The 14427-nt window shown below is 45.0% G+C and overlaps 1 protein-coding gene across 1 annotated transcript in view; it reads left to right on the top strand.

Moving 5' to 3' along the window:
• Positions 1-9866, top strand: part of SHB (SH2 domain containing adaptor protein B) — a 166201-nt gene extending 156335 nt beyond the window's left edge. The window contains exon 6 of the mRNA XM_081176684.1: positions 7669-9866. Coding sequence (XP_081032810.1) covers positions 7669-7852 — 184 coding nt within the window. The 3' untranslated portion in view covers positions 7853-9866. The remainder of the gene's footprint in view (positions 1-7668) is intronic.
• Positions 9867-14427: the final 4561 nt, after the last annotated feature.

Below are 14427 nucleotides of genomic sequence, written 5' to 3'. Positions count from 1 at the left end.
ATCTCAGTGTCCGGGTAGAACGATGGGGGTGGAGATGCCCCTTCAGATATACTGGACCGAGGCCATTTAGGGCTTTAAAGGTCAGCACCAACACTTTGAATTGTGCTCAGAAACGTACTGGGAGCCAATGTAGGTCTTTCAAGACTGGTGTTATATGGTCTCAGCAGCCGCTCCCAGTCACCAGTCTAGCTGCCGCATTCTGGATTAGTTGTAGTTTCCGGGTCACCTTCAAAGGTAGCCCCACGTAGAGCGCATTGCAGTAGTCCAAGCGGGAGATAACTAGAGCATGCACCACTCTGGCGAGGCAGTCCGCAGGCAGATAGGGTCTCAGTCTACGTACCAGATGGAGCTGGTAAACAGCTGCCCTGGACACAGATTTGACCTGTGCCTCCATGGACAGCTGTGAGTCCAAAATGACTCCCATATTCCAATGTACATTCTTTGCGCATTGAAAAGTAGCACCTCAGGAAGAAGACTAGGATAGAACCCTTCTCCCCGACACACTGGTTTTCTATGTGCAAGGAATTTGGTGCAGAGAGCATTCAAGTTCCTCATTTGTAAGGTGAACTGTCTAGGAACAGTTTTACAGTCTAACCTGCTATGTATGTGAAGGCCAGGGCTGAGAACTTAGAACCATTTCAGAAGATCACAGAGTTCCTGTCCTGCCGTCGTCTTAAAAGGAATTTCCAGAGTCACCGAGTGCATGGCAATGGAATTTACGAGATCGCATCCATCCTTCGCCAGTTATTAGTCAGACTCTCTCTTAATTACCAAAACAAGGGGAGATTTCATAAGTTTATTTAGTCATTCTCTTTCTTCCCCCAAGACATTGTGCAATTCTGCCCTTATCTCATCACATAGCTTGTTTCCTCCCCCAAGGATGCCAGGTTTGACTTCCTTTCTGCCAGCATTCTCCCACATACATCTCCATTATAGCTCTTGCATCAAATAGGTGCTTTCAGCCGGTTAATCATTAAGCTACTGCTCTGGTTCATTTGGGAAGTACATAGCTCACCCTGACTTCGTTCTTCAAGCCTGCTCTTACCGGAGAACGGCTGTGCTTTAATTCAGCCAGGCAAGCAAGGCTACAAAAGTTGTTGTTGTTTAGTCATTTAGTCATGTCTGACTCTTCGTGACCCCATGGACCAGAGCACGCCAGGCACTCCTGTCTTCCACTGCCTCCCGCAGTTTGGTCAAACTCATGCTGGTAGTTTCGAGAACATTGTCCAATCATCTCGTCCTCTGTTGTCCCCTTCTCCTTGTGCCCTCCATCTTTCCCAACATCAGGGTCTTTTCCAGGGAGTCTTCTCTTCTCATGAGGTGGCCAAAGTATTGGAGCCTCAGCCTCAGGATCTTTCCTTCCAGTGAGCACTCAGGGCTGATTTCCTTCAGAATGGATAGGTTTGATCTTCTTGCAGTCCATGCAGTCAAGAGTCTCCTCCAGCACCATAATTTGAAAGCATCAATTCTTTGGCGATCAGCCTTCTTTATGGTCCAGCTCTCACTTCCATACATCACTACTGGAAAAACCATAGCTTTAACTATATGGACCTTTAGTAGCCTACAAAAGTCTTTGCTAGCCTGCTGGCCCACATCAACCTGTGCTGGTCATTGGTGGCCAAAAAGCTGTCTTCCAGTTTAGCAGAGCATTCAGTTACCCGCCCAGATATTTCCCCTTAATCTTTGCTGGGTCAATCATTAACTATGCTTTTTGCCTTTCGGCATATCTCTTTTAAAAGACAGGCTGTGCACACCCACTGCTTTTGTGGAAGGATCCAGCTGTTGTAAAGTTCAAGTGGTTTAGCGTGATGTAGCCGAACAAAAGTGTCTCTGCCTTTTGATGTTGCTCCTTAAGATTGTAAACTTTGCCTGGCTGGCTACAGCAGATGGACGGGCTGGATACTGGGACCACGAAAACAAAGTGGAGTTGTTGCCAGAGTAGCAGGGCAGAGGAGCAATTGTCTCTGGAGATGGAAGCTTCACAGTTAAAGATCCGTCTGTGGCACATGACTCCCAGCTGATAGGCTCTTTCTGCAAAGCAGAGAGGGACACAGCAATTGGAGTGGCAGGCCTGCAGGTTGGGTGGCGATCTGCCGGGGACAAGTCCTAGAACAATTTCTGTCGTTATTAGAAAGAAAGAAAGAAAAACACAACATGTGGAGAAGCAAAGTGTGTTTCACTTCTGCGATAAGGGTGCTGGGTCGGAGTCTGCAGTGCAGGGAGTCAGGCTGCTGATTTTGGAAAGCTTCCAATCTCACGCTTTTCCCTCCTTGTGTAGTGAAAAAATGTCAAGCAGCAAAATCAAAGGGAATGTATGGGGGATGCATACAGTGGTACCTTGGGTTCTCAGACTTAATCCGTTCCGGAAGCCTGTTCCAAAACCAAAGCGTTCCAAAACCAAGGTGCGCTTTCCCATAGAAAGTAATGCAAAATGGATTAATCCGTTCCAGGCTTTTAAAAACAACCCCTAAAATTTAACATGAATTTTACTATCTAACGAGACCATTGATCCAGAAAATGAAAGCAATAAACAATGTGCTGCAGTCACACAGCAGCAGAACTGGGTTCCACACAGTCACAAAAACAAAAACGCAAAATAAATAGCAAAAACAGACAGAACTCGGCACAACACTCAAAATGGAAATGTAGTACTCAAATCGGAAGCGTAACATTCAAAACGGAGCACGTTTGGCTTCTGAAAAAAGTTTGCACTACTTGGGTTCAAAGTTCTTAGAGTACCAAGGCGTTTGAGAACCAGGGTTCCACGGTATAGTAGTTTTTGCCTCTTTGTGCAGAGATGAAGATGGAAGTGAAGGGCCTGAGAGGGAACTCAAGGGAGTGTCCTTTCAATGCCTGTCACACTCTGTCGGATTCCTGCATGCTGCAGGAGACACTGCTGGGATGGCTGGTGAAAACTGCATCTCTTATGTCGAGTTCTAATACCCTTTAGCATCTACCGTATTTTTCGCTCTATAAGACGCACTTCCCCCCTCTTAAAAGGTAAGGGGAAATGTGTGTGCATCTTATGGAGCGAATGCAGGCGGGAGGCTCTGCTCAGCGCTCCCTTTAAAGAGCCACGTGGAGCGTGTGTGCGGCTCTTGGGGGCTTTTCCCCGAGGTGGGGCAGCCCTTCTCCCTCCTCAGGGAAAAGAGCCACACACACGCTCCGCACGCTCTTTAAAGGGAGCGCGGCTCTTGGGGGAGCCTTAGCCGTGCGCAGCTTCTCCCGGGCAGGGGATGAAGGCTCCCCTTGCGCGGGAGAGGCTGCGCGCGGCTATCCCATAAGCCGCATGCTCTGTCACTCCCCCCCCCCTGCGCAAAAGCCAGGGATAGCCACACTCCCTTTAAAGAGCCGTGCAGAGTGTGTGTGTGGCTCTTGGGGTCTTCTCTCTCCTCGGGGAAAGGCCTGCAAGCGCCGCACACATGCTCCACACAGCTCGTGAAAGGGAGCGCTGAGCAGATCCTGGGGTGCATATAGGCTCTGCTCAGCGCTCCCTTTAAATACCGTATTTTTTGCACCATAACACTCACTTTTTTCCTCCTAGAAAGTAAGGGGAAATGTCTGTGCGTGTTATGGAGCGAATGCCTGTGGGTGGCGGGGGGGATCTGCTGCAGTCGTGAGCAGAGGATCCATGGTTCCCCTTCCTTCCCTTCTCCGTGGTTACAAAGCATGGATCCACATGGATCCTCAGGATTTTTGCATTGGGCTACTCCAAACTCACTGTCAGATCACATGTCTGTGGCCACAGCAGGAACCACAAAAATCATATATCCACTATTTCGTTTAGAATATTTTTTTTCTTGTTTTCCTCCTCTAAAAACTACTTGCGTGTTATGGTCTGTTGCGTGTTATAGAGCGAAAAATACGGTAATTTTTCCCCCCTTGCATTCCCCCTCTAAAAACTAGGTGCGCCTTATGGTCAGGTGCGTCTTATGGAGTGAAAAATACGGTGCTAGCACTTCTCCTGTGATGTGGCATCAGGGCATTCATTTCTCCACCCCCACTATAATATGGCAAGGAGATGCACACTCTGATGGCAGTGAAAGACTCCTGAAGAAGGGTGTGGGACAGCTTGGTCTGGGAGTGTCATTTTCTGTGGCAGCCCCATGTCTCTGTAATGTTCTGCCCTTGGTTCCAGTTACAGATAGGTAGCCGTGTTGGTCTGCCATAGTCAAAATAAAAAAATTCCTTCCAGTAGCACCTTAAAGACCAACTAAGTTAGTTCTTGGTACGAGCTTTCGTGTGCATGCATACTTCTTCAGATACACTGAAACAGAAGTTGCCAGATCCTTCTATAATATAGTGAGGAGGTGGGGAGGGCTATTACTCAGAAGGGTGGTGGGAATGGGAGATTGGCAGATAGCTGAGATGAGCCTGTTGACGACTCTTAACGACTGTAATAGGTCTTACTGTAAAACCTATTACAGTCGTTAAGAGTCTTTAAGGTGCTACTGGAAGGAATTTTTTTGTTCTGCCCTTAGTAATCCTATCCTGCACGTTGAGTGTTGAGCACGCTTTTCTCCTCGGATCCTCCTCCAGGCCATTCAATGTCATTTTCATCATTACAATAAGAAACAAAAATCACAACTCCCCCCCCCCCAGTGCAGCTTTGAGCCCTTGCAAGACATTAAACTTGCTTTTATAGAGGCTTATGTGAGGATTTTCAGTTGTTCCCTCTCAAAAATCAGTCCTGCAAATCAATCCACTATAGTTATTAACCCTCATGCATTTTTACTGGTTGGCTAGCAATTTGCAGCATGTCTTTGATAGTCCCTTGAATCGCAAACCAAACTCACAAATCTTTTTTTAGAGACCCCCTATGCAATCAGTAAAACTGCAGACTTGACAAGAAATTCCCACCAGTAAATCCCGTTCTTGCATTAAGCCTGAAAAGGCATCTAAACAGACTGCCCTCCACTCTAGCCTTGAATTAATATGCACCTATTTCTGCAATCCCATTAATTTAGTGGCAGACTCTTAAAGCATTTACTAGCAGAGGGGGGAAAACATAATGAACTGAAAGCACAGAACAATATATCCGCTCATAATAATGTATTTAGAGATGTCACCCTTGGCTTAAAGGAAATCGTTTAGAGAGCAATTATGTTTCAAAAGAGATTCATTCTTGTAAAGAATTGAAATTTAAATCAAGATTTTTTAAGCTTGCCAGAGCTATAATTACAATGCCTGCAGTGATTTCTGCTCTACAGAGAAGGGTCATTTCATCGCAAAATTGCCTGAATATCTGAATAATGTGAGCCTGAAATTTCCTTCAGCTTTTTCACAGGAAACATTCACTTTTTAAAAAATAAAATTCTTTGGCAATTTCAGAGGGGATAAAGGAACTATTCTCAACTTAAAATTGCATCTCTGCATACTCTTCAGGTGCAGAATGGAATGCATGACTCACTGCTATATCTTTGCCCCATTGACACAAGATGGGAAGATCCTTTTCAATTACACAACCAGGGTTCTCATCAGATTTTTTTATATTTCGGATTTTTGTGCTTTGAATGGGATGGGGGCTGTCGAAAGCCGTCTTTAGGCATAATACTTAAAGCATGATTTGTTTTCCTACAGAGGGATCAGGCATTTGATGTACAATGGCCTTTTCAGACTTACAAACAATTTCCACTAGCCGAATGCAGAAGTCATGGGGCCAGTGACTAGTAGGACTGGTTTATAATGTCACTAGTTGAGTTGGATCACTGTCATTTTAACTGTAGGTGTATACATTTGTAGACTTGCATTACTTTGTGTGATTAGGTATCTTCTTCTTTGGCAATCCCTCGTAGCCGAGTAAGATTGTCTTCCATAAACACGGTTTTAACAATGAGTCCATAAGGGACTGTGGAGGCCAATTCTGGATCCACACATCCTTCCACAGTGCGGACTTACATTTCCAGGCGGGAGTTGATCACGGTGCGGATTTACCAAGCGTGCCTTCCTCTTAGCACGTTTCTCCCTTGCGTCCTGAGTTTGAGTGTCTTCAAAGCCCATGACACCTTTGGTAAAGGCTGTTCTCCAACTGGAGCGCTTGAAGGCCAGTGTTTCCCAGTCGTCGGTGTTTATACTACATTTTTTTAGATTTGCCTTGAGACAGTCTTTAAACCTCTTTTGTTGACCACCAGCATTATGCTTACCATTTTTAAGTTCGGAATAGAGTAGTTGCTTTGGAGGACGATAATCAGGCATCAGAACAACATGACCAGTCCAACGAAGTTGATGTTGAAGAATCATTGCTTCAACACTGGTGATCTTTCCTTCTCCATTAGTTTGTGTGATTGGGTATAATGCCACTGTCATTATATGTCACTCGCGCACACACAATGCTAATGGTTGACCAGTACTGCAACCGTCCTTGCTCCTTTTTCTCTCACATCAATGCCTACAAAAGACACATAGCCTCATCTGCTGTTATCTCCAGCCCTTGTGTGCTGACAGTAGACTTCTTCTCAGTTAAAGGTAAAGGGGACCCTTGACCATTAGGTCCAGTCATGACCGACTCTGGGGTTGCGGCGCTCATCTCGCTTTATTGGCCGAGGGAGCCGGCGTACAGCTTCCGGGTCATGTGGCCAGCATGACTAAGCCACTTCTGGCGAACCAGAGCAGCGCACGGAAACGCCGTTTACCTTCCCGCCAGAGCGGTACCTATTTATCTACAGTGGTGCCTCGCAAGACGAAGTTAATCCGTTTCGCGAGTCTCTTCGTCTTGCGGTTTTTTCGTCTTGCGAAGCATGGCTATTAGCGGCTTAGCGGCTATTAGCGGCTTAGCGGCTATTAATGGCTTAGCAGCTTTAAGAAAAAGGAAACAAACTCGCAAGAACTCGCAAGACGTTTCGTCTTGCGAAGCAAGCCCATAGGGAAATTCGTCTTGTGGAACGACTCAAAAAACGGAAAACTCTTTCGTCTAGCGAGTTTTTCGTCTTGCGAGGCATTCGTCTTGCGGGGCACCACTGTACTTGCACTTTGACGTGCTTTCAAACTGCTAGGTTGGCAGGAGCAGGGACCGAGCAACGGGAGCACACCCCGTCATGGGGAATCGAACTGCCGACCTTCCGATCGGCAAGTCCTAGGCTCTGTGGTTTAACTCACAGCGCCACCCGTGTCCTCGTCTTCTCAGTTAGAATGTCCATAAACATTCCATAACAGCTACAGCTCATTTCAGTCAGCCTGAAACTCATTCCCATTACTCTCCTCAGATCCCTGTGGGGGTTTAAAACAGTCCACCCACCTTGCCTTTGCATCCAGATTGGTTGGCTGGTTAATTAATCTGGTGCAAGGCTCATATTGTCAGAGCCACTTTTCTGCAAAACTGCATTTTCCGCGCTTAAATTTGACATCCCGCCAGGAAACTTCACTGTCCCCTTTTCAGCAGCTGCTTCAGATATTTCTGTTTAGGCAAGGCTATCCAGACACGTTGATGTGTTTTAATCTATTTGTAGTTTACAAATCATTTTAACTGTTCTTTAAATTTTGTCATTTACTTGTTCTTAACCGATTTAATTGATAATTTTGCTGTTTCTTATAAACCACGGAAAGGTTTTGTTACAGTCGAGCAGGCACATGAATTTGGTTAAGAGTTCTCTAAAACTGGCTCAGAGAGAGAGAGAGAGAGAGAGAGATTTGACATGCTGAATCTTTTTCTTGTTTTCTTCCTTTCCGCAGGAGCAACCAAGGGTTTATGCACATGAAGCTGGCGAAAACCAAAGAGAAATACATTTTGGGCCAGAACAGCCCCCCGTTTGACAGTGTTCCGGAAGTGATCCACTATTACACGGCAAAAAAACTCCCAATAAAAGGAGCCGAACATTTGTCGCTCCTTTACCCTGTCGCTGTCCGGACCTTATAATTTTGCGCTCTGGCCCGTGTTCCTCCTTCCTGTGGATTGGAGATGAGGGGCGCAGCAGCAAACGTGCTCCTGCGCCGTCTACAGCGATGCTTCTTGGGACAGATGTCCAGTCCTGCCTTCCCAGTAGCGGGCTGTTGTATAGTAATCATTGCACTACTTTGCATGTCCTGTGTGGAAATATTGGTTTCTATTTATATGAGAAAGAAATGGCGTTCAGCCGCTTGAAAGAAATGCAGGAATACCCTCTCCCACGTCAATGGAAAAGTTGCCAAATCCAAAGAATGGCCTTCAAACTTTCCTGAGATCAGCAAGCTTGACATCTTCTCGCCCGTGTGCGCAGAATATTCCACGTATCGAAGCAGAACCCGCAAAACGGACACAAACTTTTGTGGCGGGAAGGCTGAGCGAGAAAGGCCCATTGGCCTTCCTCAAACCCTCAAGGCCTGAGAACTGTTTATTATGCACCCAACCCCAAATTTGTGTCGTCGTTTTTTCTGCACAGTTTAATTCAACATGCGAGAGCCTCACTTTCATTTTGTTTTGTTACAATGGTGATGTGATCTGAAAATCTCCATGAGTAATTTTGCAACAGCAAAACGGAAACAAACAAACAAAAAGTTCAGTTATTTATGAATAGGGTATGTACTAAAATAGTGGTTTAATATATATATATTTTTATCCCCCTTCCCCCTTTTTTGGTACAATAATAAAGCTCTAAGGGTTTTCTGTGCTGATTTCTAGATTAAAGGCAGTGAGTTCTGTTTTCTGTTGTGTACGTACAATGTGAGCTGTGGTGGTTCAGTGGTTTCCGGTGAGGGTGGGGTCATTACGGAGGGAGTTGATGTTTACACAACCAGATTTCGGGCCCAAAAGGGCTTCTGCAGAGCAAGCTTTCTTGAGCTGATGATGGCACCTAAGTAGCCTTCCATCTAGATATCTAACAAGCTGGATTCTCTTCCATCTCAGGAGTGGTGTGGGAGAAAGCACATGAAGAACATGATTCTGCTTCTCCGGCTGAGATGTGCAAGTACATCATGTAGCGTAATATAAATCGGGGCTGTTTTCCTACTCGCGGTCGTACAACTGGAGCTATCCTGTTATGCCCACGCGCAAAATGTGTCTCTTGTTGTTACTGCTCCTCTTCTGCCTTCGTAACCAATTGGAAAAGCTCTTGTCCTTCACAGTGCAAGTGCAGTTGGCTTTCTACCTCATCTTTAAAGCCTAGGTCCCTTCCCCATCCCCATCCAGTATATTCTCTGTGCCTGTTGAACAGGAAGACTGGTTAGCTGTAACTTAAGAGCAGAACTTAACAAGAAAAGGCCAGGGCCACAGCACAAAGCAGCGGCCCCTGGTCAGATCCTTCCCTCTACCTTTCTGACATCAGTGTTGCTTACCCTGAGATCCCAAGGGTGTGTGCTTTCACGGCAACAGCAGCCAGTGAAGCAGATCTGAGGGGGTGAATGTGCACCACACATTGGGGTTGGGTCATGGGGTAATTGAACTGAAACTCAACACTGGCCTGGGCTGCCATCTTCAGCTTCCAGCCCCATGTTTCCCTGTGTCCACATTGCTCCAATAATATGGGCTTTGCAACAAACCTTGAGGCTGGTCCACTGCTTTAACCCTTCCCATAGCACTGTGCATTTCTCCATTGGAGATCCAAGTTGAGAGTCAGATTTGCCGTTTTCTCTCTTTTCAGACTTTCAACATGGATGCGAAATTGGCCCGTTTTTTTATTTAAAAAAACACACAATTGGACTGTCTTTCAAGCATACAACTTCCCTTCATTTTTGTGCTGGTTTGAAAGTGTTAATGGAATACTCATTAATTCTACACTTATGTAAAATACTGCTTCGCTGTACTGTACAAATGTGAAAAGAGAAGTCATATAAATGGTGTCTCTTGTTGGCTAGTTCATTTTAGCCCCGTATGGACCAGTTTCCAAGCTGGTATTAATTCCAAGGTTCTGTCTTTACCTGTTTTGAGGACAAAAAAATAAACCTCTGTAAAAGTGTCTGTGGAATCAGCTGCCGATAATCTAAATGGAAATGTTCAAACTAACTGTGCATGCCAAGTGTCTGTCTGTTGTCGTTTGGGTTTTTTTACAAATATTGTGGGGCTTTCTCCCTAAATGGAGTAAAATAATCCATTTTTTTAAAAAAAGCATAAAACAACCAGTTTTCCTTTTTTTATCTTCTTTACAGTCCCTCCTCCCTTCATAGCATGTGCCCTAGTCCTTTACAGTTGATTCAGAGATGCTCACTGTTGCATTCATCATCTGTAGCCAACTTGTGACCCGGGTGCTAGACGAGGATGTTGCAGTATACCTTGCCAGGAGCAAAAGTACCGGTGGGCCTGGCTATGGCATAGAGTCCAGCCTATATTCCTCTCTGTGCCTCTAGTGTTGCCCCTGCTGCATGTTCCCCAGCCCAATTGGCCAGAAGGCACCACCAAGACTTCAAAGGTGGGATATGTTCTCTGGTGCATTGCTAGACTACCGCTATCTGAGAAAATCAGGAAGTTGCCTTATACCAAGTCCAATCAGTTGATCCATCTCGCTCAGTGTGCATCAGTGTTCTGCAACCCTTGGGTCCCCAGATCTTACATCATCCATGACCATTAGCTAAGCGGACTGAGGATGATGGAAGTTGTATTCTAGCATCTCAGGATCCAAGATTGAAGAACACTGGTCTAGGCTAACTTGCAGCAGCTGCCCAGGATTTCAGACACTGGTCTCTCCCAACCCTGCTCGAAGATTCTGGGGTCCGAACCCCAAAGAAAGGCCCTACCACTGAGCTACAATTTATGGCACATTTGGCAATAAGGGTGCCCACCACTGAGCTTAGAAATACTTGCGCCATAGTCCTCTGTTGACATTTTTGACCTGTTGATTCACCAGTGATTGTATTCAGCCACCAACAGGATTATTTACACAGCCAAGCCCCAGCTCAGTTCTTTAGCTGTGAAGATTGGTTGTGGGGCATTTTCACAGTGAAAATTGCTTGCAGCCACTGGGTACAGCAGAACAATTACCACTTGTGTGCCTCTGATAGTCAGGAGAACATCATAGGTCTTCACCTTCAAAGCCTCAGCAGAAAACAACAGAATTTACCCAAGCAACAAAAGGAGAACTCATTTGGTCCTCACTTGGCCATGGATGGCATTGAGTGCAAATATCCTGTGGCTTTTCATGAGTGATGTATGTGCATCTCTTAATACTTTGGAGTAGCAATTCACATGGAGATGTTTCCATTGCAGAACAGAGCTTAGGGTCCCATCTTCAGAGCTCTGTCATATGATTCTTGTTTCTTGATGGTTCTTGAAGGTTCATAATCTACTCCTTCCACACCTTTTCTGATCTCAAGAAGACTTATTCCCGAGCACCAACCACTAGCAGTTGAGTATCTCTTCGCAGCAATAATATGCATTCAGTCGTACGATAGGAGAGATTCTCAAGTCCTGTTTGTGAGCATCCCATAGGTCTCTGGATGGCCATTCTGAGAACAGGATGTTAGACTAATCTTTTATAACATTACTTTCTGGTTGAAACCAAGTAGATGTATTTTCCCGCAGCATTGATTTGATGCCCTTCATGCCATCTATCCCAGAAGCAGCTCCAGGTAAGCTCTTAACCAGCTCATCATCAGTGAGTCCCTCAAGAGGTTTCAGCTGCTACTCAAATATGCTATCATTTTTTCTTGCAAAGAAGAGCGAGTTTGAACCCATGTACAGAAACCAGAACAAACCAGCTAAGCTCTCTGCACCACCAGCGAAAGAGCTTCCCACAGCTGCCTCAGGGACCCTTGAGATGGATGTAATTATGCCACCTCATACATTGGTATGAAAATTATGTCGCACATCAAAGCTTACCATCTCTCTGAGAAGATTTCTGACCTAGTTGTTTTTCTAAGATGGCTATTTTATTTTTTTTAATACCTGGTGCTTCCAGATTCCTCGTGTTTCAAAACTGGAAGGACTGTGCCACCTCAAATGACTTAATGTTTAAACTGACCCAAGGAGAATAGCCTCCATGAGACAGACACTTGATCCAGAGCGATGGTTTCCACAACCGTGACTGGATTACATGCTGGTGTATGTTGCTTTTCCCTCCTCAACTACATACAGTTCATGTAAAAATACTTGGGTTCTAAAGCTGGATTTTATTTTTATCATTTGGAGCCAAGAACTGCATTGGAAAATCTAGGAAAATGCAAAGCGAGGAACAACGTTCTGATTTGGAAGTATAATTTAAGTCTGGGAGGTGAGAATCGGGTCCCTTCAGATCAGAATTCACAGAAGATCAAAGTCCTCAAACTTCCCTAGGCGCCACAACCATGCTGTTAGTCCAGAGTATTTAGTGCTTGTTGCAAGCTGCACAGAATATCACTCTTTTTTACATTTACTGTGGAGGAATCGGGAAGAGCGCTGCATGTGGAAATTTGAGCAACTTCCGCCTTCTTGCAGGAGGAGGTTGATATGGGTGGTGCTTCTGTCACAGGAGGCGACCCTAAGTCCCAGTACGCCATCTTTCCAAGTCAGCCAAAGCACCATCTTTCCAAGTCAGCCAAAACACTTCTCAACATGGGCCTGTTGATCTGGTCAAGGGGTTTATGAATCGCTGCTTCCTGCCGTTTTCCCTTAAGCAGTTCCACTTTCGCACAGTTGCCAAAATTCGCCATCGTGTCCTTTGCTGTCATCCTGGCAGACAATTATTTTAGGACTCATGAGCTGTCAGCTGGTTTACTCTGCATCCCACCCCCTCACCCCACCCCATGGTAGCTTTGAATGTGGGGCTATTTTAGCCATAGATCTGATTTCTCCTTTCCATCTATTGCAGTGAAACTTCACAGGGTATTAACCGGGAGACTCTCCTTAATATTGTGTGGCTTATGTCTGCCCCTCCTGCAGTCTCTCAATGTGTTTCGCACAGATGAAAAGTGTTAAGAGGGCCTTACAAGAGTCTTCCCATGGACTTTAGCCTGTGTCGGCCTTTTCCAAATTAATGGCACACGCATGTGTATAAACTAAGGTGTGTGATTGTGTGTTTGTGAGTGTGCACAGCTGTATAAATCCCAATTAAAGGGAACGCAATGGGCTTTAGAAAGTGTTTTTAATTTATTTTTAAACAGGATTTCTCAGAGGTGCAGCACGGCTGCAGCATAAACAGAGCCTGTCTGTTCTTTTGCACTGTAATATTGTCTCTTGTTTTATTTAAGTGATTGTGTGATGCTTATTCCCCTCTCCACTGGTTTTCAAAGTTTTCCTCTTTAGAAAAAAGAAACCCACACAAAACCATGTCACAGTTATTTGCGCCATTGCTTCTGGTCGAGAGACTGAGCAGCAACCGTGCCTGTGTAGTCCATTAAAAAGTTTATTTTAAATAAAAATTATAAACCTCTCCCTTTTCTTCCTCTCATTGTAGCAGTTTCCTCCCTGTCAGAGTGTATTCATATTTTCTGGAGCAGCGAACAATTGAGACTATTATTCCGCCACAGAACAATCCATTGCGAGGTGCCCTGTCTTTTGTAAAGGCTGGTGTGTCAGCCAATGGCAGTGGAAATGAGAATTAGGCTGTGGGTTTTGTTTAATGGAATCTGTGCCAGGCAGTTCAGCCCTATTCAATAGCTTGCCGGAGAGAGTTGCTTGTTTTCTCTCTGCCGCTCATCCCAATACAATAGCTTTCGACAAGCAAACTGCATCGACTAATTATATCCAAATGCTTGGCAAGTCAATTAGCACCTTCTGGGGAGAAAATGGGATGGCATTAAGCTAGGAAAGTTCCCAGTATTAAAAGCTGGGGATAATATATCAGCCAGAAAAGCCCAGAAGACCATCTCCTGCAACACACTGTTGTTTGGGTTGAAGAAACTTAGGCTGTGGTTGAAATTCCTAAACATGCAGGTCATTTCTCCCATCCTGCCTTGGGGATGAAGGGATACATTCAGTTCTTGACAATTATGTGCAACCAGGACTCTGCCGAAACTGCCACTTACTCCTTTTTTTTTTTGCAATAATTTTTGGCACTGCCAAAAGCTGCCTCTCCTTTTCAACGATTTTTGGCACGCTCCTGAGAAAACGATTGCTTACTCACTGAAATTGCCCTCGCTTTCTCTTTCCTTCCCTCTCTGAAACTACGCAATGACCTTGTTACACAGCCCAACCTGATTGGTCGCGCCACGTCATGATGTCGTCCTGTTCACCAGGTGATCCTTCATTGGGTGGTATCAAACATGTGAGTAATTTGGGAAGCAAGGAAGATAGCTTCCAATGATACTAAACAGGACAGAAAGAGAGTGAACTCCCTCAACGTGTGTAGGATTCTCCTCTTAAGTGTACAAATTTCAAGTCACTAAAATTGCTAGTTTTTACCTGAAAAGTAAAAGAGATTGGGTTCAGATAATGAAATAGGTAAATTTGGGTCTTTATTTGCCCGATATTGCAATTGTTGCAAGTCTTGGAACTTTGCCGGTTCTACATTGAACCTTTTCAGATAGATGTGCCAGTTCCAGAGCACTCTATTTAAGGATAATTTCACAGAGTGACTAGGTTGGACCAAATTCCAGAGAATAATAAAG

Source organism: Podarcis bocagei (assembly GCF_964188305.1).
Source record: "Podarcis bocagei genome assembly, chromosome: 17".
Lineage (NCBI taxonomy): Eukaryota > Metazoa > Chordata > Lepidosauria > Squamata > Lacertidae > Podarcis > Podarcis bocagei.
Note: the sequence above shows the minus strand (reverse complement) of the source record. Positions and strands in the feature narration are given on the sequence as shown.